Genomic DNA, 23042 nt, shown 5'->3' with positions numbered 1-23042 from the left:
GCTATACATGTACGTTATATTATTTATATTGGGTTGTCAGTCCTCGGGCGAAATTGCCTTTTGACAGTAGCGGGCAGGCCTTACCCTATACCAGCGACAGGGATACTGGGCATTTTATTGGCTAGCATTCACCTCAACACACGTCTGTCTTTATTGACAATCAGACCTAACACGCGATCACGCGTTTCTTCCACGCGTCAGGGGAGGTATAAGAGGCACGATTGGTACGGACCATGTTGGGCCGGGCCTACCGGTGGTTACCTGCCGACATTGGCCATTGTCACCTCTGCCCACTTTCTTTATCGCTGTCGAGCCTACTGACTAACCGTACCGCCATGCCTCAACAACGCCTCCCTTTTGGCCAATGGTCGCAACGAAGAGAGTCGTCAATTTCAGTCGACGTTTCGGAGTTTTCCAGCCGGCAGTTGAATGACCTAGGCCAGAGCCAAACGCCCAAATGCCAGTCATCTCGACCTCGCACAGCCTCCACAACCTCCTCCACCAAGCCCAGAACGTCATGGGTCTTCTCTCATATGCCAGACGAGGAGATGGAGACGAGATACTACAATCCGCGGACCAGAAAAGAAGAGTGGCGTTGCAAACATTGTGACAGAGCATATGCCTGTTCTGGGGGTACTGCGGCTCCTGCAAAACATCTTATGGACCCTCCTCCTGACGGCCACGGTCTACCAAAAGGAGCCCTGCGAACAGCTAAAGTGACAACGGTACGAACGATTCTCGAACAAGCTCGTGCTGCAGCAGAAGAAAATCCCCGCAAACGCCGTCGGCTCAACGATCAATTCGGAGATTCGATCGACCCTGACCAGCTCGAAGTGTTGTACGTGAGGTTTATTACGGCCTGCTCTCTCCCATTTCGGCTTGTAGAATGCCCAGAGTTCCGGGCACTCTTGGCCTACATCAATGACGATATCGATATTTGGCTTCCAGATACGCACGAGACCATTAGGAAATGGATCATGCGGCAGTATGAAGACCAGAAGGAGAAGGTCAAGCAGCGCATACAGTCGGCGAAGTCAAGAATTCACATTAGCTGCGACCTTTGGACTTCTCCCAGCTCTTTGGCCATCTTGGGCGTAGTCGGCCACTATGTCACGGAAGACGGTCAGCTGGAACACCATATTTTCGCGTTGAAAGACATCGACAGTGAGCACGACGGTTCTCACCTCGCGGCGGCGATTTTGGAAGTGGTTGACGAATGGGGCTTTGCTTCAAAACTCAGATATTTCGTGATGGACAATGCTGGCAATAACGACACAATGATGAGATCCCTTTCGCTTGGTCAGTACAACTCACCGTTTCTACTGACTGGTTCTAACATCCCACAGGCCTCCTTCGCCGATATGACATCCGATACGATCCCAAAGTTCACCGACTCCGCTGCCAAGGTCATATCATCAATCTCGCCGCTAAAGCCTTCCTCTTCGTTACCGACAATGAGAAGCTCGAACGCGACGATCCAGGTCTGTATAATGTGACACTAAAGCATATTGAAGCGTGGCGGAAGAAGGGACCTCTTGGCAAGCTTCACAACTTCGTCGTTTACATCCAACGGAATGTTCAGCGCAGCCAAAAGTTTCTTGCTATCAGCCATAACCGTAAGCTTGCGCGAGACAACGACACACGGTGGAGCTCGTGGTATACCATGTTGAGAGCGGCCTTGAATCTTAGAGACGCAATTGACGGCTATTTCAACAAATGGATGGAAGCAGATTGCGCTGGAGACGAGCTCTCTTCGGAGGACTGGACCATCTTGGAGAAGGTCAAGTCCTTCTTAGAGAAGCTGAAGATGACGACCAAGGCTCTCGAGTCATCGTTTGCAACACTCGACAATGTCCTCCTGGCCACGGACTTCGTATTGGCACAATTCGAAGCCGGCAAGGAGGCGAATATCGACGATCCGGTGATGGCACCGATGTATAACTCGGGCTGGGCGAAGCTGGACAAGTATTATCGCCTTACTGATGAATCACCTGCCTACGTTGCAGCTACCGTGCTCCACCCTTCGCATAAATGGTACTACATCCAGGAGAACTGGAAAAAGGAGTGGGTTGAGTCGTCGAAGGAGTTGCTTGAGACGCTGTGGAACGAATATAAGCCTGTGGAATCACCTCTTCCACTCTGCGAGGTCCCATCGGCGACCACGAACGAGTTCTTGAATTGGCGGAACAAGCACCTGCAGCCGTCACTCATCACGGACGAATACGAGCGCTATTGCAAGTCTGAACGGGTTTATGGTTTTACGAGCGCCCTTGCATGGTGGCTAGAGGAGACGCAGCAGAAAAACTACCCGAGCCTGAGCACAGCGCTGCCCATAAATCAAATGCAAACAAACAAACTGCCAAATAAATCAATCAAATATGCCAAAATCTTATTTCAAATCAAACAAATACAAAATCCCGAATTTGAAATGCCATTTGATATATTTGATACGTGATATGAGGTTGAGACACAACCGGCTGGGCTGCTGAGTGAGCTTACCCGGAACCTGGTGTGTCACAGAATCCGGTTAGTGGCCTGGCCAATCAGAGCCATTGCCCGCAGTTGCTGTTAGTGAGCTACCTTCAGACATCACTTTAAATGCGCTAGAGACAAAGTAGCTTCTTAATTTCCCTGCTGTTCGCCCCCACATCATTAGACCGCGTCTTTGGCAGTTTGTTTACTTCTCTCGACGCGTGCCAGCCAGCTCGGATGGACGCCCAACCCAACGGAACCCCACGGCATTATGCTTCCTTCTCTACCCTCCGCCTTTGCTCTTCTCTGACCGCTGAGGAACTTGGCGAGTTAGTTTGAATCGACGACGCAGACGGCATTGCCAGATCATCCTACCGTTGCAGATCTTCCGCAAGCTGTATGGAGGAACAAACGATATGTTTTGGAAGAGTTCTTGTCTCGAAAGGGCTCGAAGGGACGGAAGAGCTGGATCAAGCGCCATGGATTTTTTCTTGTTGAAGTTGACGCTAACGACAGCCCGTTGAGCCCTTACTGGGCCTGTCGTTTGTGCGACGCGAAGGGCCAGCCCGAGTTCTTCGCCGCTGCTGCTATCAGTTCAGCAGCTGACCACCTCCGCAAGTATGAGAATGAGATATCGCGAGCTTGAGCAACATTGACCATATGCAGGTCTCACAGGATATTCGAGAGCAGTCAAAGCGCCGACACGGACCCATCAACCGACGATTCTGACCGTCCCAAGCGACCGCGCTTGCAGTACAGCGCCGTGCCGCGGGCCAAGGTCAAGATGATCCGGGAACTAAGCCTAGGGCTTCTAATCAACACCGATGTTCCCTTTTCTTTCTTTACCGATCCATTTTCGAACAGCTAGCCTGGCAGCTCGACCCTCATCTATCTAGCCAGGTACCGTGGAGTCGGCAATCGATGAGCCGTCTGCTGGATGACATGTACAAGTCCAAGAAGGATAGAGTCAAGCAGGAGCTCTTAGATGCCCTCACCAAAATCCATCTCGGGTTTGACCTGTGAACCTCGCCCAATCGGCACGCTATCATGGCGGTTACTACTCACTTTCTTGACCGCCAAGGCAAGCACCAGTCGCGCCTATTGGCACTCCGACGCCAGCTCGGGTGCCATAGCGGTGAAAACCTCGCCGTAACGCTTTCACGAGTTGTACGGGAATTCGAGATAGAGGGTCGAGTTGGGACAGTGATCCCGGACAACGTATCCTCGAACGATAACTATCTCCAAAACTTCTACGGAAGCCTCAACGTAGAGATGGGACCGGCGGACATCCGGGCCAGACGTATGCGCTGCTACGGACATATCCTGAACTTGTGTGGGTGAGGGACGCCAAAATTAGACTCTCTGACTACCTCGACCGCTGGTACCGCTGCAACCGGCCGGTGGATGAGCAGCGAAAGGCGATTGCGGAGACTGTGGCATCCCCAAGCGTGCTACGGAAAACACCTGAAGACAGCGTGTTCAAGCAGTGGGTCAAAAACAGGACAGCGAAGACTACGGTGATGGGCAGCGAGCTCGAGCGGTATCTGCGGTTAGAACTACAAGAAATCGAGGATCCAATTCAGTGGTGGATGGCTCGCCAGGGGCAGTTCCCAATGGCCAGCCAGTTGGCTGTTGATATACTTGCCATACCGGCGATGGCGACTGATTGCGAGAGGTCGTTCAGCCTGGCCAAGTTGACGTTGACGTCGCAGAGGCTTTCAATGACGACGGAAACACTGGAGAAGTTGCAATGCCTCAAGAACTGGGTCAGGCCTGGCGCGGTGAAGCTGGGCCCGACAGCAGGTGGGAGAGATGAGCTCCAGTGGGAGATTGGAAATAGCGGTATGGAGAGCACGGATGCTGAGATTTGAAATATTTGAAATATTTGATTAACGTACTTGATAAGTGAGTGGATCAAACAAGTGAGTGGATCAAAAATCCCTCATCCTCCACCCTCTCTACTTGATCAATTGATTCTTCACCACCAAGCATGTCACAGACAAATTATGAGGCAAGAATCCTTCTGGCACTTCATGCCTATCAAAATAACCCCAATCTAGGTCTCAAACGCGCTGCAAAGACCTATAAAGTTGGTTATGGTACACTATGGCGCCGACACAATGGCATTCAGTCTCAGCGCGATACCACCCCCAAATCACGCAAATTATCCGATCTAGAGGAACTGATCATAGTTCAGTTCATTCTCGACCTAGATTCGCGAGGGTTTCCCCCGCGACTACGTGGTGTGGAAGAAATGGCCAACCGACTGCTCGCTGACCGCGACGCGCCACCCGTCGGCAAGCGCTGGGCTTCCAACTTCGTCAAGCGACACGATGAGCTCAAGACGCGGTTTTTTCGTAGATACGACTACCAGAGGGCCAAATGCGAAGATCCAGCCGAGATTCGAAAGTGGTTCAAGCTCGTGGAGAACACAATCGCCAAATACGGTATCGACCTGGCCGATATCTACAACTTCGATGAGGTTGGCTTTATGATGGGCGTCATTGCAAACGGAATGGTCGTCACAGGCACAGAAAGGCGTGAAAGACCGAAATTAGTGCAGCCTGGAAGCCGGGAATGGATTACTGTCATCCAGGCCATCAATGCGGAAGGCTGGGCGATCCCACCGTTCATCATAGGTGCGGGCCAGTATCACCTCGCCAACTGGTACCGAGACAGCAACCTCCCGGACGATTGGGCCATTGCAACGTCTCCCAATGGCTGGACCGATAATGAGCTGGGTCTGGAGTGGCTGAAGCACTTTGACCGGTACACCAAGACGCGATCGGTTGGCCGCTATCGTCTTTTGATCCTCGACGGCCACGAAAGTCACCACTCTCTCGAGTTTGAGAAATATTGCCAGGCAAACAAGATTGTTACGCTCTTTATGCCGCCTCATTCGTCTCATCTGCTTCAGCCCCTTGATGTCGGGTACTTTAGCCTGCTCAAGAGGGCATATGGTCGAGAAATCGAGCATCTAATGCGATGCTCTATAACCCACGTTTCCAAGACCGAGTTCTTTCCAGCATTTTATGCAGCATTTCAGGCCACCATGACAGAGAAAAACATCAAGGCAGCTTTTAGAGGGGCTGGCATTATTCCTCTTGATCCGGAAAGTGTGATTTCGAAGCTTGATGTGCAGCTACGGACGCCGACGCCGGCTGAGGAGGAGGCCGGGCTCTCTACTACTTGGGTTTCAAAGACGCCAAAGACGGTCCTTGAAGCCGAATCTCAATCTGAATACCTCGATAGACGAATCAGAAGGCATCATAGTAGCTCGCCAGAGTCAATACTGGAAGCATTAAAGTCGCTTTCCAAGGGAACAAAGGCAACTATGCATGAGCTTGCCTTGTTGAGGGCCTAGGTCCGCGATCTTCAGCAGGCAAATGAGACACTAAGCCGGCGGCGGAGGGCAAAACGGAGGCGACTACAGAAAGGAGGAGTAATGACAGTGGGGGAAGCAAGGGAAGCAATTGATCAGATGAATGTGGATGGGCAGGTAGAGGGGGAATCGTCGAGACGTGGTGGTCAAGGAGGGTCGGGGCGACTGAGGGAAAGGCGCTGTGGAGGATGCGGCAAGACGGGGCATAATGCAAGAACATGTCAGATAGTTGTTGCAATGTCTGAAGAAGAGTATAGCGACTAGTTTTAATTGATTAGATGATTTGTTGTGTTTTTATAGAATTTTCAATTGAGAAGGGTGAGGATTTTTGATCCACTCACTTGTTTGATCCACTCACTTATCAAGTACGTTAAATATTTCAAACAACAAATCCAGCGTCGAGGGCTATCAAATATCCCAAATATGACACCGGATTTGATTTGTTTGATTTGAGGGCAGCGCTGCCTGAGCAAGATGGCCGTGGATATATTGTCAATTCCTGCAATGTCTGCGGAGCCCGAACGACTCTTCTCTGGGGCAAAAATAACGATTACAGACCGTCGAAATCGACTTGGGAGTGATGTGATTGAAGCATTGGAGTGCCTGAAGTCATGGTTTGGGATACGAGATTTTCAAGGCGACGAGATTTTCGCTGAGGCAGATGAATGATGAGGTCACGTGGAATATATTGGATGTATTGTCACACTGCCAATATATTGGGTTCTTGGCAATACAATACAATATGGGTCATGTTCATATTGGGTAATACAATATCGCCTCTTGACAATACGATATTATTGCGAGGGGGTCCATATTGCCAATATACGTATTGTTTATATTATTAGCAACTCTGGTCCGGTGATCCTTGCCTCATGAGAGAATGTTCCGCATCCACGTCAATTGTTACCACAAGATACCAAGCATCCAAACCACTCTGTGCCATGTCGAGGCCAGAATCCATGTCGCCCCTATTTCACCAAAGTTCGTCTCTCGGCTCACGTTTCGATTGCAAGGCTCGCTCTGCTTGAATAAAAGAAGCTTGGCCCCGTCAATTTCCCTCTTCATGCACGGCCACCGTTGCTCGCAACTAGACCTACTTCACTCTCTCAGGTTGCGCTTCACTGGTGAAGATGTACAAGGATCTATCAGTGGCTGGCCGTGCCGGCTACCGTTATATAAAAAAAATTGCTCACCTAGTTCGTCTTGGCTCGGTGCAGCCGCGATAATGCGCAGATTTCTGGTTCCGTCAGCGTTGCTGTTCACTCGGTTCGAGTGAAGGAGAGAGAAAAGAGAGAAAGAGAGTTCACCCTAGTCACCCATCAGTCCCGGGCCTGGATGCGGTGAGCTCTTGATACCTGTTGCCCCACATGACCCCTGTCACATGACAGGTACATGAGGGGAACCTAAAGATGCATCATTAACTACCCGTTGGTCGGCCCTGTGGGGCCCAACTAAGAGGCGCTTCGCTTTCTCAGAAGTCAGAGGTGTGCAACATGGGTGTGGGCAGAAGAGATTGGATATTTCTCCAAATGGTAGTCTCCAACACAATTCATTAGGGTTCTCATTTCTTCCCACCAGATCTGGTCCAGGGCAACACCAGCCGCGACCGCTCTAGTCACTGGTCAGATCAATGATCTCATACTCCGCAGGAGGCAACTTCCGCTTCTCTCCAACAACCGGCGGCTGCGATGTGCCTTGTTGGCTGGTATCTGCCAACGGCTGACGAGGCTGGCCTGTCGTCGACGCTGCGGCCGGGGCCCGAGCCAGATGCGCCGCCGAGATTCGTTCCATGTGGACAATGGCAAAGTAGTCCGGGCCGAGTAGCAGTCTAAGGTGATCGTGTTCGAAAATTCCGATCTTTGTGGCAGCTAGCGTTCGACGCGACGCCCAGTCCTGATGCCTCTTCACTTGATGTCGGAAAGTCTTGGTCACCACCAGAGTCTGTGGTGAGCCCGACCGCTCCGTCTCGTGAGTGCAGTCGACACCTGAAGAGTCGAGCTGCCGGTGCAGGTGCATACGCCGCTGTTTATTGACCGAGAAGTGGCCGATCATCCGCGCCGGATCAGTAAGAAAGCCATTTAGCACCCCGCAGTCAAAGCAGGAACAGCGCACACCATTCCGCACAAGGTCTTGGTTGTTTCCAGGCTCAAGCCCCACGAAGTTGTCAAGGTAAGCTTTGAAGAAGGTTGAAAAGAGCTTCTGATAGCGTTCCGTATCGAGGGGTATGGCGTTGGATGTGAGGATGGGGATGAGAGACCGCAAGAAGGGCAGCCAGAAGTAGTGGAGTTCGAGACCAAGGAGCCCCGGAGCTTCTGCAACGAGATTGGAGACGAGCTGCGCCAAGAGACCGTCTCCTTCTGCACTTGTCCTGAAGATGGTAGAGAAGAAGTCGGCTAGCGTTTCATGGCTGATGGCTGTTCGGAGTTGAGCTTTTGTATCTTGTCTGGCGCCACTGAGACGTGCCCGTTTAGCCGCTGCCCGTACTCTAACCTCACTTTTTACCTGCTCAAAATCCGCCATACGGATGAAATAGCTCGCTATGGTCCGATAGAGGTGCATAGAGCTTTCCACAGGCAGGGTACCTTTGGTGCTTTGCTGTTCCAATCGAGCCAGAAATCTTAGACAGAACGCCGCGGCGATTCGTTTTCTATCGACTATAGACGTTGCGCTACAGTTTCAGTTAGCGTCGTACGCACGATAGCAATGAAGGAGGCCGGTACAACGTACGTCTGCGAGAGAAAAGCGGAGGGGTCACTGAAGTAAAGTGCAGAGTCAACCAAGGCTGTTCCATCATCTCCGCCGAGGCCTCTGCCCACACAACCATCCAGGCAAGAGCGGAGCGTTGAACGAGCCCAACCGAGGACGCGCTGGGGCGTGTGCGTGTTGTCCGAAGCGGTAGCATCCTCGGGAATGGGCACCAAATTCGCGATCGCCCTGAAATGGTCAGTGAAATAAGGGTACCCCGAAATAGCAAAGCACAATCTGCCATTGTTAGCTTCCGAAGGCGACAACATGTTCCGAGACGGTTCAGCTGAGCAACATACCCCTTTTTAATAGCATTGAACCGTTCATTGGGATCACCATCACCAGTACCCAACCACTGCCTCACCCAGCTGAAGAAGTCCGGTAATAGGAGGCCCTGATGACGGACAGCAGCCTTTTCGAACAAGTCATATAGTCCACGCTGTACTGCGACCTTGAGAACGTCCCGCATGGCGTCTCCATCTAACGAGCCGTAGCGCTTCTTGTTCCGCTCGCCCCACACTTGCTCCCAGAGCTTCAGAAGCGCAGTGGCCGAAGACAACCCGGCCTGTGGTAGCAAGCAGGCTCGGGCGTAATAGCCGATCGGGGAGTAGAAGTTATGTGACAAAGAGCAATGTGTCTGCTTACTACAATCGAAGTAAGAGGTGGCCGAGTCGCGAGGGACAATGACGACGGCCTAAGTCGGACAAGTCAGTACTGATGAGGGATTGAATTAAGAAAGAACGGATATCTTACCGTCACGCGATACCAGTGAGTCGCCGTTGGTCCCTGGGAAATGAAGATATTAGCACGGCCAGCCCTACCCCCAGAATCCAAGGCTTGGCCTCGATTTATGGCTAGTGGAAACACACCGAGTTCCCCATATACCCTTCGTACTCTTCTTCCGCCTCGAGATCCTCGAAACAGTCTTCTTCGAGGATGTCATCTTCATCGAGGTGCAGATCCTTTGTCACGATACGGCCCTCCAAGTCGACAAGAGTCTTGACTTTATAGCTCAATTCGAAAACTTCCTCAAGTGCATGAAAGCCGGACTCATCGTCGTCGTCGTAGTCGTCCCAGTAGCCGCGCCGGCGATAACCCCTGTCGTAGTAATCGAACTCAACGCTTCCCATCTCCTGCTTCTCCAGCAGCGCGAGGAAGATGTCGACAGGGAGTTTGCTGCATGCCTCCTTGAGAGCCTGGACACGAGCCAAATCTTGGGCCTTCAACGCATTGAGCGAGGCGTTGGCTTCCGTGTAGTCGTGGTCGAGTACATGGTAGAGGAACTTCTGTTTGCGTGACTCTTGGTCCTCGGCCAGCCACCGTCTCAGAGTGTGACGGAGAGGCCGAAACTGGGACAGCTGGAGGCCCGTCGCCGATGGACGCGGCAGAGTCTGATCGAGCGCGAGATTGTAAGTCAGGACCCAGCGGTAGCCCGACGTGACAGGGAGAACCTCATGCGACACGTCCGAGTACCAACAGGCGAAGGACTGCGCCCATTCGGACGTCTTGAAGACCTTCTTCTCGCCGCAGTGCTTCAGTACCAAGTCTCCGCCTTGGTGCGCCGACGGCAGGCTGACTACAAGCGTGCCGAACATGCCAGGAATCTTCTCCGTGCTGTGGTCATAGTCAGGCCAGCCATTTGCAAAGCAGAGCCTTGATCTTTGCCATGTTTCAGGGGCTCAGCGATTGGTTGAGCAACTTACTCCGTGTGCGCCTTGAACATGGCACCCTTTTCGTAGACAAGCATCTTATAGATCTCGGCCGTAATGGGTGTGTTGATACCTAAACGCTGGGAGGTATGGGCGCACAAAGACCTGATGAAACCCGCCCAAGCTGGATCCCGAAACTCGAATTGTTCTGCATCTAATTCCCAGGTGTTTCGGACGGCTGTGTCGACGAGAGTTTCGCTTCCCTTGCCGTATGGCGCTTGACGTGCCCTCGCGATCAACTGGCGCGCCTGGGACTCGCTGAGCGGCATCGTGACGTCGCCGACTCCATCGACAAACAGGGCCGGCGGGGTATTGGATATTCCAGCGAACGATGCGAATGATCCTGAGGCCTGGATGTTCGAGAGAGCGGCGAGGAGTTCTTCCTTAAGACCAACATAGTAGGTGTTGGTGCTTAGGTTGCTTGCAGCGCTCTCGGCATCACTCTGGGAATCGTCGGGCTCAAAGGTCCCAGTAGTAGAGCCGGGAGCATTGGGTATTGGTTCATGTTCGTCTGCCATGATTAGCAAGATGCCATCATGATGTTGTCGCGAGGTGGTTTAATGAGACGCGATCGCGTTAATGCCTTGAGGAACGAAGTGGAACGAAGTGGAACGAAGGCTCGACGAAAAGGCTCTTACCGCCTTACCTCAGCAAGCTCAGGCCCGTGCGTCCGACGCCAAGGCGGGCTAGTCCTAATCTGTAGCACATTTGCGTTCCTGCTACCGATTAGGACTAGCTCGCCTTGGCGTCGGCGAGTGACGATGATGAACGCCGAGCAAGCCAGTTAGACACTGGGCTTAGTCCCGTCAATGCCGATACCCGGACAGGGTTTATGCGGCCCAGCGCCCGCAAATCCACAGGCAAAATTACCGTGAGATCTGGTCAGTTCCTTTTCTGACAGAAGGACGGCAGCTCACAAGGTTGTTCGAGCAGAAGAAGAAGCAGACGAAAAAGGTCCCTCCCCTCGGCTCGGTGCGAGACTTTCCATGTCGCGCCTGCGTCACGCGCGCCACCAAGGCTCCCGGTCATGAATGTGCCTCCCAGGACAGTATGTTGGATTGCTTTAGAAGTATATGACTGTTATGCTGACGAGCACGGAATAGATACTGGTGCTGCGTGCTGGGACTGCGCAAAGAACGCTCACACGTGCAAACCGGTAAGGCATCTCTGCTTGTGTAGGGCGACGACTCATTGATGAAGTTGCATCTCTAGGTCCCTGTTGGTGCTGTTGGTGCTGAATCGGCAGCTCAAGCGTGCAAATGCCGATCCAGATGATGCCTGGCGAACTGCTGCACAGCGCGCATCACAACAACTACGAGCTTGCGGCAGTGGTGCGGCTCTTCCTGCCACTCCAGGACCAGCTCCCGCTTTGGCCTCGTTTGGCGAGATAGCCGAGAAGAGCCCCGAGGAGCGAAAGATCATGGCACTGGAGACCATTGCCGAGGCTGCTCGGCTCTGGATTGTGAGCGGGATCAAGTCGTCAAATACATTTTCACTGCTAACTCGACGCTCAGCAGCTCAACAAGCCGGACGAGGAGGAAGAGGAAGAGGAAGAGGACAGTTAAGCGTTGGTGTCTCCCGATTCGACCGCCATGGTGGCGGCTGATCTGTTGTTGGATTGCGCAGGGGTGCTGCGTGTACTTGACGAAAAAGTAATTATTGTACTGATTGTAATTATTCTTGGTTAAATTATTCCTTTGAGGCTTTATATCCTTGAGTGATCCCATCTAGGACTTTGAACCTTAATGGTAGGACTTCAAACTTTAATCTTGAACCTGAAGTTAAGGGGAACTCGCAGTTTCTTCCAACGATGTCTGTAGAACGGGAATGAAAATGCGCTTTGCTGGTCCGCTGCGGCCCCGCTGCTTTACTTGCATCTGTTGAAACGCGAAAAAAAATGCAGGTAACCTACGCTGAGGTACATGGAGCAATGTACTGCGGGGTGGGGTGTCCATGCCGCTAGCCCATTTCGGCACTTTCGAGGTGGATTTTGGGGTTTTGCAACAGTCACCCCTATAGCCTGCCGTACGATATCTCGATGCTGCTACCTGGGACGCAGGGTTGTTTTGCATGGCGATATGGTACCCTAAAGCAGAACTTGTCACTCTTTGATCCCTTCTAATGTTGAAGAGAAAAAAAGGTAGATGTGGATGTTTGGCTGCGAATTGAGATGTCGCGTCACGTTTGGGAGATGTGTACCCAATGAACGGCATTCTCGACATCGCCTGAGACCAAATCACTGAACCAATGATTGGCTCCACTTACCTCAGCAAGCTCAGACCATTTCCAAGAGAAGTTAAGCAATTCTGAGAATGACGATGCTTTTTGCTTTTTCGGGTTCAACGTCGGCCCGGAGTGACGGTGTCGTGTCAGAAGAATGGCCCCCTCACTGCGGCGCGCTAAGAAACCTACCCACCTTTCAACATTGATACGGACCTCGCACTTTGACAATTACCTCTCATTGAACATCACCGAAGTCTTCTTTTAATGCCAACTGGCATCTAATTCTGTCACGATGCTGCCGATCCAGCTCTTGGGCATCTACAGGCAGTACAAGCAGGACACTGACTCGGTCGCTTCATGGCTCGCCTCAACTGCCAAGGCCTGCGGCTACCCCGCTGATCTGCTCACTACTACGGGTTCCAAGTCGGGAGAAACACAGGCACCAAAAAGCGGACGATTGAAGGGCAAGCAGAGAAGCAAGGCTCGCGGTGGCGGCAGGGCAAAGCCGAAGCCAAAGCCAGCGGAGAAGAAGACGGCCAAGCACGTCATTGCCATCAAGGACTTCCTACCACTCGCCAACTTCATCGCTGGTCGCCGAGATCCGGCCGTGTCGGTGCCAGATGTCTTCTCTACCACAATTGATCGGCTCATCACTCTTCGGTCTGGGTTTGGTAGCAAATTGAGCGATAATGGAGTTCAGCCAGATCCCAAGTCCGACGAAAAGCATGGATATTTCGTTGGCGTTCTCGAGGCGGTCAGAGAGGCGTTGCGACCGGGAATGACTTCTACGACAGCAACTGTGGCGGTAGATGCAGCCATAGACGCTAGCAATGATGCCTCTAGAGATGCGACCAAGGATCTCGGCAGCAGGTTCGCTGCTTTGTCTGTCGACGAGCCGTCTCAGGCCTTCCTCGACGCGTTCCGCAACGCGCTCCATGAGAGACCAAAACCACGCGATGATGACCATGTCTCTTACGAAGCAGAGCCCCAGACTTCCCTGGAGGATGTCTTGTTTGCCATTACGGCTCTGATCAACGATCTGAACAGAATCAGGTCACGCATCGAATGGATCTGGTCCAACCATTGTGATGGTAGGTTCGACCTCGCTGCTGCTGCCGTTGCCACCAATACGGCCATTTCCCTTGCTCGCGGTTTGATCGAAGAAGTAGCACCTCTTTTGAACAAGCAAGACGGAGGCGCTTGGGGGGTTCTGAATAAGTTCTACCTCATGATCTGCCTGAGGAAGGGATACAAACCAGAACAAGTCTACCTCAACAACAGTAAAGACAACTTCAATTACGACTTGTACGACATGGCCAACGAATGCTACGTCGTTGCCTTCCGGCTCTTGAACAGCTTTGTCGACGTCCTCGATCCTAGAGACCTTCCCTTGATCAAGGAAGGCATGTTTGGCAAATACGACCCCAACAGCAACCCTGCCTCCAAGACGGGTCGGGAGAAGTTCCAGGAAGACCAAATCCTCCTCATGGAATTTTTCACGGAGCTCATTACCGTGATTCGATTGATCCCCAACTACCCAGTCGAAGACGAGTTCCTGCGCGAAATGAAAGTGCTTGAAAAGTCGTCTACCGTTCCCTTTTCGCTCGTGTTCGCTGCCCAGATCTTTCTTGACATTCATCACACCATGCGTGCTGTGACGCGACAAAGCTTCGTGACCATGGTTGATGAAGTTACCATAATGGACAATTCGCTGGGACGACATCTTGAGTTTCACGAGAACCTGAAGATCCAGAATTGGCCTGCTTCCAACGACCACCAGCTGCGAGAACTGAGTCGGTTGATGAAATGGATGGGCAAGGATCCTGTGCACGGTGCAAAGGCGAGGGTGTACACGCGAGCAGGCTTGCCTATACCCTCGGAGATGGAGGCTCATCGTATCTTGATCTACTCCCCTGTTCTGTCTGGTCTGTACCTCTTCCGTCTTCGTACAGAGGTGTACGACGTGGGTCTTGCCGTCGCAAATGCTTGGGGCTCAATCACTTACACTGCTCACCTCTACAATGCCCTGCTCAAAGAGAGGTTGTTGGAAAGTCAGTGGCCGGATATGGATGTTGTGCTCACTATGCTTGGCGATTCCAACATCTGGGTTGGAGGTGAGCGGCCAAGGACGACTGGAGATTACTTCCAGAAATTCTGTCTTCAGATGGGCATCTCAGCTGCCGCCTTCACAGCAAACCGCCGACGCAAGACTGCCATCGCCTCGCGCGCTGGTCCGCGAGGCATTAATGAGGGCGCGCCCGTGTCGTCCATGTTCAAGACCCAGATTTGCTCGGGAGCCGAAATGAACTGGACGCCTGAGCTGATCGATGACATTGTCGCGCGCAGCGCCTATCAGTGGGAGGGCTCGGTCGACAACGGAGACTTGATCATGACACAAATTGACGATCCACAAGAATTGAGAGCGAAAGATCGACTTCGGCAGCAAAAGGCCAAGGGTAGGGCTGCCGGGAAAGACACGGCCACCGATGGTCTTGTGCCCGAGGAACTTGCCAAAACACTCGTTTTGGCACTCAACTCCGAGTCCCTCGAAATGGCATTCCCGTACTTGTTGATGCATCGCTGGTGCTGGATCTTGCTGCGATCGGTCAAAGACAATTGCGACCCCGTCCTGAGAGAGCTTTACACACCTGCTTACATGGAGAAGGAGAGCGAGCTGCCCTGGGTGGTCGGGTACATTCTCACGGCTGCAAGTGGCGTTGATGGAGTACGTGACTTGAGACTGCTGAATCTCGCAGCGGAGCCTTTCAATGGCATGATTAGTTCGGGGGCTGGCCAGATAGCGATTGAGATTGCTAGTAAGATCGGCAAGGATATTCAGTTTGAGAACGACGACTCCGAGGATGAGACAGAGGAGCTGGAGGGAGCAGAAGAAGTGTACTAAGAAACGGGACTTGTGCTACGGTAAGGCATTAGCTTGAGCATTGGAGATTGGTAGCGTGGGGAGTGGTTCAATGGTAAAAGATCCAATCATTTGCCTCTCTTTCCCTAACGTACATGATAAGCAGAACTTATTGCCGCATATCACCACTAGGTTCGTGCGACTGGATATGAAACGCGGCCCATACTTTGGAGTCGTGTATCCGGTTTCACATCCGGCTTGTCGCATCAAGGATTCCAATCCTAACGACATGAGCTTAAATAGTGTTGAAGTGGCATGCATGATGATGTTACACAGGCATGCCACCACGATGATACCAGAAGGTCAGAACGGGCGTTACAGATCTGTTGCAGGATCAGCAGGCCTAGTAACTTGGCCTGCTTCCTCAGATAAAAAGACGAGGAGGGAGAGCGAAGAAGAAGGACAACACATCCACAGATCAGACACAGGTCATTCTTGGTTCTCTATATTCCATAACGTATATGATAAGCGAGTGAGCCAGTCAAGCGAGTGAGCCACTTGTATTTCTATATAAAAAGCTAATTTAAAAAATCCTTAAAAATCGAAATCTAGCCTAAAATAGCTATAAACTTAGAATTATATTTATTATATAATTTATTACTTTATCAAGTCTTATAAAAAATTATTATTAAATTACTTAATAGTGAGTATAGAAAAAAGTAAATCCGCACTGTATACTTAGTTATTTCTCTATAAAAGAATTTTTTAAGAAATATATAAAAATAATTTTTGGATTTTATATAAAATAAGGTTTATAAAGATACCCTTTTTAGCCTTATAGCTATTTTATTAAGAAAGTTAGTCTATATAGGGTAGGTTATTTTTTGCAGTACAGTATAGTGGCTCACTCGCTTGTCTGGCTCACTCGCTTATTGTCACGGCCCATGCCGCGATCGAATGCGTGTCGCCACACGGCACGGATCAACGTATTCCGCTCACTCGCACCGAGTGAGCGGGACCCATTTTCTCACTCCGGGCAAGTGAGAATGTAACACTATCTCACGACGGGCATCGTGAGATGCTCCCCAAACCCTACCTATAAAAAACCACACAACATCCCTTAGACAGACACTCTCGCTACCTCAGCTTTCAATACAATTTGATTACTCAAGAATACTTCTTGACATTATCAGACGTGATTCGCCACCCTACGCTCAGTACGACGCCCCGTCACAACTGCCAACATAAACCAATTGGGTTACGGTTTACTACGTTGGGAACCTTGACCGTCACACTTATCATATACGTTATACACTTCTCCATCTTCTGATCATCTATCTCTGTCATTATATGAACACGCGTGTCTAACAAATAGCTGTGCCCGAACACATGGCTGTTCAGTTTCTTTTGTTCTTTAGATAATTCTCATCAATTGACTGGTGCCATCAATGATCCCTGTGAAGCCAGCTGGTCTGACAGTCTGCCTACGTGATGTCCAAATGTCTGCCTACGTGCCTTCTGACAATCAGTTATCAGCAACGTCCCTTTCCACTACCATGACAGATCCTCCAGGCCTTTCCGAGTTGCAGCGACCGTCAGGCCACAGCAGTAATGTGCCTATTGACAACACGCCACCCCCACCGTACGATGACGCATATAGGGATGGGCACGTGTTTAATACACATGTGTATTAAACTGCTTTTTATTATAATGAAGCAGCTTTTTATTGCAATATAACTACCCATATATGAAGGTGCCCAAGGGTCATATAATACAAATAACCAAGCCAAATTAGGTCAATTTTTCCCCCGTTCCTTCACTCTCTGACCCATCTTGGACCCCAAATTTTTCCACAATCGCCTCTTCTCCGTCAGAGGCGGGTTGGTGAGTGAACTCGCCGATAACAGCGTCAACTTCCAGACTTGATGCGCAATGGATTTCCATATACGTATCTTCGAGAGTAAGCCAACCGACTTCTGTCAAATCTTCCCAGCTAACCACCGTAGAATCAACCTCATTACGATGATCAAAAGGTTGATTCTGAGACTGCGTTATCCTCTCTAGCACCCGTTCGTTCATGTAGATGAACGCCAACTTGTCAGCGTTGGCTGGTGTGAGCCTGTTGCGTGCCTTGCTGTGGAGGAAGTTAACCGCCGAGAATGATCTCTCTGAGGGAACTGAATTGGCTATGGTTCCAAAGATTCGGACTGCAAGGGTAGCCAGCTTGCTGCCCTGGTTATCAAGAAGCATCCAAGCATCTAATGGCGTCCATTCTTTTGAATAGACTAAGCCCCCTGCAGCAAACTGGGCGCCCGATTGTGCTCGGAAGTGGTTAAATTCTCGAACAATATGAAGGTAGTCAGCAGGATCGACTGCTGACTTAAAGAACTGAAGCACTTTCATCATCAGCTGTTCTTCAAGCTTAGTCCCGACTGTGTCAGGCCTTAATGCAAATCCTGCATAATGAATATCATATGTCTGTTTATCCATACGGTTTAACCACACGGAATACAGCTCGCTGAAATTCACGTCTTTATGTTGCTGAGAATCGTCAAGTGCTTTCCATTCTGCTTTAATCTCCAGCCAACGAGGACTCACATGGCCGATGTGAGCCCGATCGGTTTCTGAGGCGTGCTGACGACTGCTGACAGGCTTAATTATAGCCCAAACAGTCTCTAGGCGTGTCCAGAAGTGAGGGTTATTGACAGACTCCAGCACCTTTGGAAGAAGCTCGAGAGAACCGGAGGCTACCTCTGCCCTCACGTCAGGACGGCGAGCGTATGTTTGGAGAGGCTCTTTACAGCGTAAAACTGACTGCAAAGCATTGAACTGGCTGCCCCAGCGTGTGATTACACTAAAGCGAGCGTTAGTTATAGCCAGGAGTCAGAAAAAATTAAAGACCCACGCGGATAAAAACGCCTTATGGTGGCCCCAAGCTGCCTTTTGTGCCTCTCTCAATCAAGCCAACTGCAGTTTCGACTTCTTGAAGAAGGTGACAATTAATGTAGCGCTTTTGAATGTCTCCTCAAAGAACGGCAGCTCTAGGATGTCCTTGATGAGCAGCTGTAACCCGTGTGAATCACAGAGGGAAAAGAAGCAATGCTGGAATTCCTTTCTTGCAGCCACATGCACATGAGCTTTCCTCATCACGCTATCCGTATCTGTGCAAAACGAGTTAATTCGCAAGGTTGCCCTTGCAAATTATCTCCAGCTCAGGATACAAAAGATTGATGTACCATCCACAACCCCTCTTTCGGCACAACCCCTCTTTCGGCAAGCAAAATAAAAAAAGCTTCACCAAAACTCACCAACTTCACTTATACCAGAATTGGCCAAAGTAAATAGCTACTTAGGAGATAATGCCTCTATTGATTATAGAAATGATTGGAGTTAACGACTTTAGCTCTCTTAGGCTGTGCGGGGTATGTGATCTATGCATGCTGTGTTATGGAAATACTGTTGGTTTAATCATCAAACTCCTCACCGCTCTTTCCCGTGTTTTTTGACCTTTATCTGCGACAACGACGAGAAAATGCCTAGGTCGAGACCTCGATGGAAATATACAGAGGAAAACATGGCAAAGGCTATCTTGGATGTTACTGATGATGGCGTTTCACCTCCTCAAGCCCCTCAGAGACGGGGAGTGCCTCGAAGTACTCTAGTCGACAGACTTAACGGCCGCGGGGCCGTTAAAGAGCAGATCCACCCTCATCGGCGCTTGTCCAAGAACCAAGAGGATAGATTGGCTGCCTGGATACTCCGGCAGGAGTCCTTGGGCTACGCTCCGTCCCACAGTCAGATTCGCGCCTGTGTCATGGGCCTGTTGAGACAGCAGGGCGAACATCCCGACTTAGGACGCAACTGGGTGATCAAGTTTATCAGTCGCCGCGCAGATCTAAAGACCAAGATGGGTAGACGTCAAGAAGCCAAGAGGTTCGACTCTTTCACACCCAAAGCGGTTCATTGGTACTTTGATATCAGGGAGGGCCAGTACGGCTGGATCAAGCCCGAAAACACCGTCAACGTTGATGAAGGAGGTATTATGACTGGTTTCGGCAAGCATATACCTACATTCCTTGCCATTCTTTGAAATTCGACCGACTAATTCTCTTTATTTAGGCCTGGATAGCCTGGTTGTTGGAAGCGCGGACCCGAAGCGGAAGGCATTTCTCAAAGGACCACAAACTCGGAATTGGACTTCATTTATCGAAGCCATCACTGCTGACGGCCGCGCTTTGATTCCAGGCATAATCTTCAAGGGGAAAGAACTGCAGAAACAGTGGTTTCTTGAAGAATTTAAGAAGATAGCAGACTGGTATTACATAACTTCGCCTAACGGATGGACTGACGACCACATTGGCGTTGAATGGCTTGAAAGAGTTTATCTACCCCAGACAATGCCAGCTGACGACTCTGATGCGAGACTGATCATTTTAGATGGTCATGGGAGCCACGCAACGGTATGTTCTTCGTTTACCTCGGTTCAAGATCACTACTGAGCGACGGAAGGATGAATGGATGGCCACGTGCTTTTTGAACAACGTTTATTGTTGCTATCTGCCAGCACACTGCTCTCATGGACTCCAACCACTTGACAATGGAGTATTCAATGCCTCCAAGGCCGCATATCGACGAGAGTTGGAAAAGTTCGCTTCATTGACTGATTCCACTCCAATGGACAAGGTCAACTTCATCAGGATCTACGCCAAGGCTCGTCAAGTTGGCATGACTAAGAAGAACATACTCTCCGGCTGGAGAGTTACTGGGAACTGGCCGATCTCACGTACCAAGGCACTGAGGCATCCAGAAATCCAACAAGATAGGCCAAAGGGCAACCCAAGAGCAACCCCCGAACCCGCGCCGTATTTTGACTCGGACGATACACCACAAACGAGCCGTCAAATTCGTGATCTCGGGCTGAACAAAACACCAAAGACGCGGAGACGGTACCACGTAATAGCCAAGGGCTTTGAGGCTCAACAGCAGACAATAGCGGCGCATACGCTGAGGATTGCTAGCCTAGAGGAAGAATTGGCTCGCTTGAAAAGAGGGAAGAAGAGGAAGGCGGTGCCGAATCCTAACAAACGTTTTATGACTCTTGGGGAGACCCTATCCGGTGGAGAAGCTATAATAGAAGATGAGACCCAAAATATGGCTGTTGGACTGGAATCGGTCTGTTCAAGCGAGCAGGAGTCAGAATCGGAGGCTGGCTCTGTCATCGAAGTCAGAGAGGAAACCATCCGCCAACTCACCACGCGATCAGGGCGGCTTGTCAAAAAGCCCAGGGTACAATAGATGAACCTATTCGTTATTTATGAAACGAAGATTTTGACGCATTTCTATCAATTTGGTCAAGTTCTATGTAAGTAAAGTTGGTGATTTTTGGTGGTGGCTTTTTTATTTTGCTTGCCGAAAGAGGGGTTGTGCCGAAAGAGGGGTTGTGGATGGTAATCCTACTGCCGAAGTGTGACATATCATGTCTTCGTGGATAACCTCTTCTCGTCGCCAGACCTCTTCCTCTCTGTTCGTCAGCACGGCCACGGTGCTACAGGCACAGCCCGCCCTAACTGTGGCATCTTCAAGGAGCTCGCTGATGCCAAAAAGAACGACAAATCAGGGAAATCAGGGTTCAAATTCAATGAGATCAAAGTCATCCCTGCCCCAGATAATCAGGTAGAAAGCCTTGACCCTATTAGCTATGATTTCCTTACTAACTTATCTATTCTTACTATAGGTAAACCAAATCGCGCGGAAGGATAATGCCCTAGTGTTATCCCTATCAACCGTGTTTAAGGGCGATGAGAGATGTGAGCGGTGGAGGAAGCGACCATCAACAACGACTTCTACAGCACAGCCGATACAGCGTTTTTTTTTTTTTTTTTTTTTTTGGTGACGAGCCAGTCAAGCTCATATCAATCCCTACCGTGGCTGCTTCTTACGATGATGAGATGAATCATGTGGATCGAGGAGACCAGAGGAGGGCATATCAGGGTTATGATCATGCTGTCCACCGCGGCGCTTGGCACGCTCTTACTTGGACCTTCTTATTGGATGCGGTCCTTGCGAATAGCCTCCTTATGCAGCTCCATGGCCAGCCGGCTTGGAAGCGATATACGAGTCAGCAAGAGTGGCGCCGGCGCCTTCATAGCGACCTGTTCAAAGGTGTTCCATAAGACCAGTCAGGCAAGGCGAAAGTTTCGGACCAGAGACGAATTTACGCCTGTTGCACAGCATAAGTTTGTCGCGAGAGGGAAAAAATCAGACTGCGTGGCCTGTCAGGGTCATCGCGTTGGGCAGCCTAGGTCGAGGAGCTCAAGGCGGCCGTTGGTGTCGGTCAGCAGCAATAAAAAGGGGCTGCGGCGCCGGCAATCAACCAAGGGATGTGAGCAATGTGACGTTGCACTTTGTAACTCGAAATATTGTTGGGACTTCTCTCATAGGCTAATTTAGGAAGGGAAAGATGTACCTTTCATGCCTGCATTTTAATTGGCCTGACACCCCCGTAGTGACCGCGATGGAGGCTTTCCAAAGTTGAAGGGATATTGTGGTAAAGAGAGCGGGGAACGACAACGGTCCCACGAACCCTCAGAACGTGCACGAACCAGATTATATATTATATATTACGTCATAATGTTCGCAGCAATCACTGGGGGAGGGTAAGCCAACTGATACAGTCTTCAAGATCTGGGTTATCGCTTAAAAAGGCTTCTTCATGCGGTGGATATGGCTCCTCAAGAGTGCTCAATACGGCGCTGCTGGAATTGAGCCACCAAAAGAGAGGTCAACACGAGGCCAAGGCTGGGGCTGGGGCGTAGGCAGGGGCACAGGAAGGAAGGCGGCTATACAGGCCAATAGCGACAAGGACATCCCTCTGAACTCGATCTAGAGTGTCGTTATTGCCCTATGTAATCTATGTAATATGCTAGGCCGTCGAGGTAGGACGTCGAGGATTTCTGGTTGATAGTCAAATGTCCTTCCCTACAAGACGATTGGCCGCGTGAGCGCGGCGATGCCGCCGACGACAATTGGCAGCTCACAAACTTTCTCTCTTACACTTGGGCTTGGTTTATGGAACATGGCTAGTTTCGTAAGGGCTGGAAATGCTGAGAAACGCTGGGCACCTGGGAGCGATAAGAAATTTTCACCCCAGAGCCCAGTTAGCCCCTTGTCCGTCACAAAAAGCTCGAACCCAGGCGCAGACTGCTCCGTGCCGCGTTAGACCTTCAGGAGAGGTATCGACTAACGCTTAGGGGTATTTGGAGCTTAAAGAGCTGGGCTTAACTGCACGCTCAGGGGAGTATAAGGTCCATTTCATTGAACAGTTTCTCCGCCTCTCGCACTCAGCTCAACGCCAGCCAACATGCGGAGTGCCGATTAATACCAAACGTGAAACGAGAGGCCTCGAAGGCAGCATCATTTATAGAGGCTAACCAGTTGCAGCTGCTGATCCTGAGCGCGGACCCTACCAACATCAACCAGATTCAGTAAGTCGCGTGCGGGTTCTCTATTAGATCTCTCGTATATCCACGGACCCGTGAGAGTTTCATCAGTCGTAAGCGAACCGACCCAGGCACCAGTGGCGGCCTATTCCTAGCCTTTCCAGATATATCACCTACACGAGTATTCACCAGCGTGCTTAGCTCACCACTTG

General features: G+C 50.7%; 6 protein-coding genes across 6 annotated transcripts; 4 read left to right on the top strand and 2 right to left on the bottom strand.

Moving 5' to 3' along the window:
- Positions 1 to 335: 335 nt before the first annotated feature.
- On the top strand, positions 336 to 3340 carry MRS44_013644 (uncharacterized protein; the record flags this gene model as incomplete). The annotated part of the gene is made up of 4 exons (XM_065617108.1): positions 336 to 1299; positions 1347 to 2248; positions 2807 to 3090; positions 3148 to 3340. The coding sequence occupies 4 exons, from the start codon at positions 336 to 338 to the stop codon at positions 3338 to 3340; spliced, it is 2343 nt and encodes a 780-aa protein (XP_065473180.1).
- A 179-nt stretch (positions 3341 to 3519) lies between these two features.
- Positions 3520 to 5836, top strand: MRS44_013643 (uncharacterized protein; the record flags this gene model as incomplete). The annotated part of the gene is made up of 3 exons (XM_065617107.1): positions 3520 to 3690; positions 3771 to 4314; positions 4533 to 5836. The coding sequence occupies 3 exons, from the start codon at positions 3520 to 3522 to the stop codon at positions 5834 to 5836; spliced, it is 2019 nt and encodes a 672-aa protein (XP_065473179.1).
- A 1629-nt stretch (positions 5837 to 7465) lies between these two features.
- MRS44_013642 (uncharacterized protein) lies at positions 7466 to 10826 on the bottom strand (the record flags this gene model as incomplete). Its single annotated transcript, XM_065617106.1, has 6 exons — positions 7466 to 8522; positions 8582 to 8788; positions 8899 to 9293; positions 9353 to 9385; positions 9469 to 10213; positions 10303 to 10826. The coding sequence occupies 6 exons, from the start codon at positions 10824 to 10826 to the stop codon at positions 7466 to 7468; spliced, it is 2961 nt and encodes a 986-aa protein (XP_065473178.1).
- An 18-nt stretch (positions 10827 to 10844) lies between these two features.
- MRS44_013641 (uncharacterized protein) lies at positions 10845 to 11873 on the top strand (the record flags this gene model as incomplete). Its single annotated transcript, XM_065617105.1, has 5 exons — positions 10845 to 10972; positions 11136 to 11356; positions 11412 to 11464; positions 11555 to 11770; positions 11826 to 11873. The coding sequence occupies 5 exons, from the start codon at positions 10845 to 10847 to the stop codon at positions 11871 to 11873; spliced, it is 666 nt and encodes a 221-aa protein (XP_065473177.1).
- A 950-nt stretch (positions 11874 to 12823) lies between these two features.
- MRS44_013640 (uncharacterized protein) lies at positions 12824 to 15433 on the top strand (the record flags this gene model as incomplete). Its single annotated transcript, XM_046278087.2, has 1 exon — positions 12824 to 15433. One exon carries the CDS (start codon positions 12824 to 12826, stop codon positions 15431 to 15433), a length of 2610 nt encoding a protein of 869 aa, XP_046123237.2.
- A 1749-nt stretch (positions 15434 to 17182) lies between these two features.
- Positions 17183 to 18538, bottom strand: MRS44_013639 (uncharacterized protein; the record flags this gene model as incomplete). Its single annotated transcript, XM_065617104.1, has 2 exons — positions 17183 to 18245; positions 18360 to 18538. The coding sequence occupies 2 exons, from the start codon at positions 18536 to 18538 to the stop codon at positions 17183 to 17185; spliced, it is 1242 nt and encodes a 413-aa protein (XP_065473176.1).
- Positions 18539 to 23042: the final 4504 nt, after the last annotated feature.

Source organism: Fusarium solani, assembly GCF_023522795.1.
Source record: "Fusarium solani strain SB1 chromosome Unknown bctg00000009, whole genome shotgun sequence".
NCBI lineage: Eukaryota > Fungi > Ascomycota > Sordariomycetes > Hypocreales > Nectriaceae > Fusarium > Fusarium solani.
The sequence above is the reverse complement of the archived record's forward strand: the minus strand, read 5'-3'. Positions and strand labels throughout refer to the sequence as shown.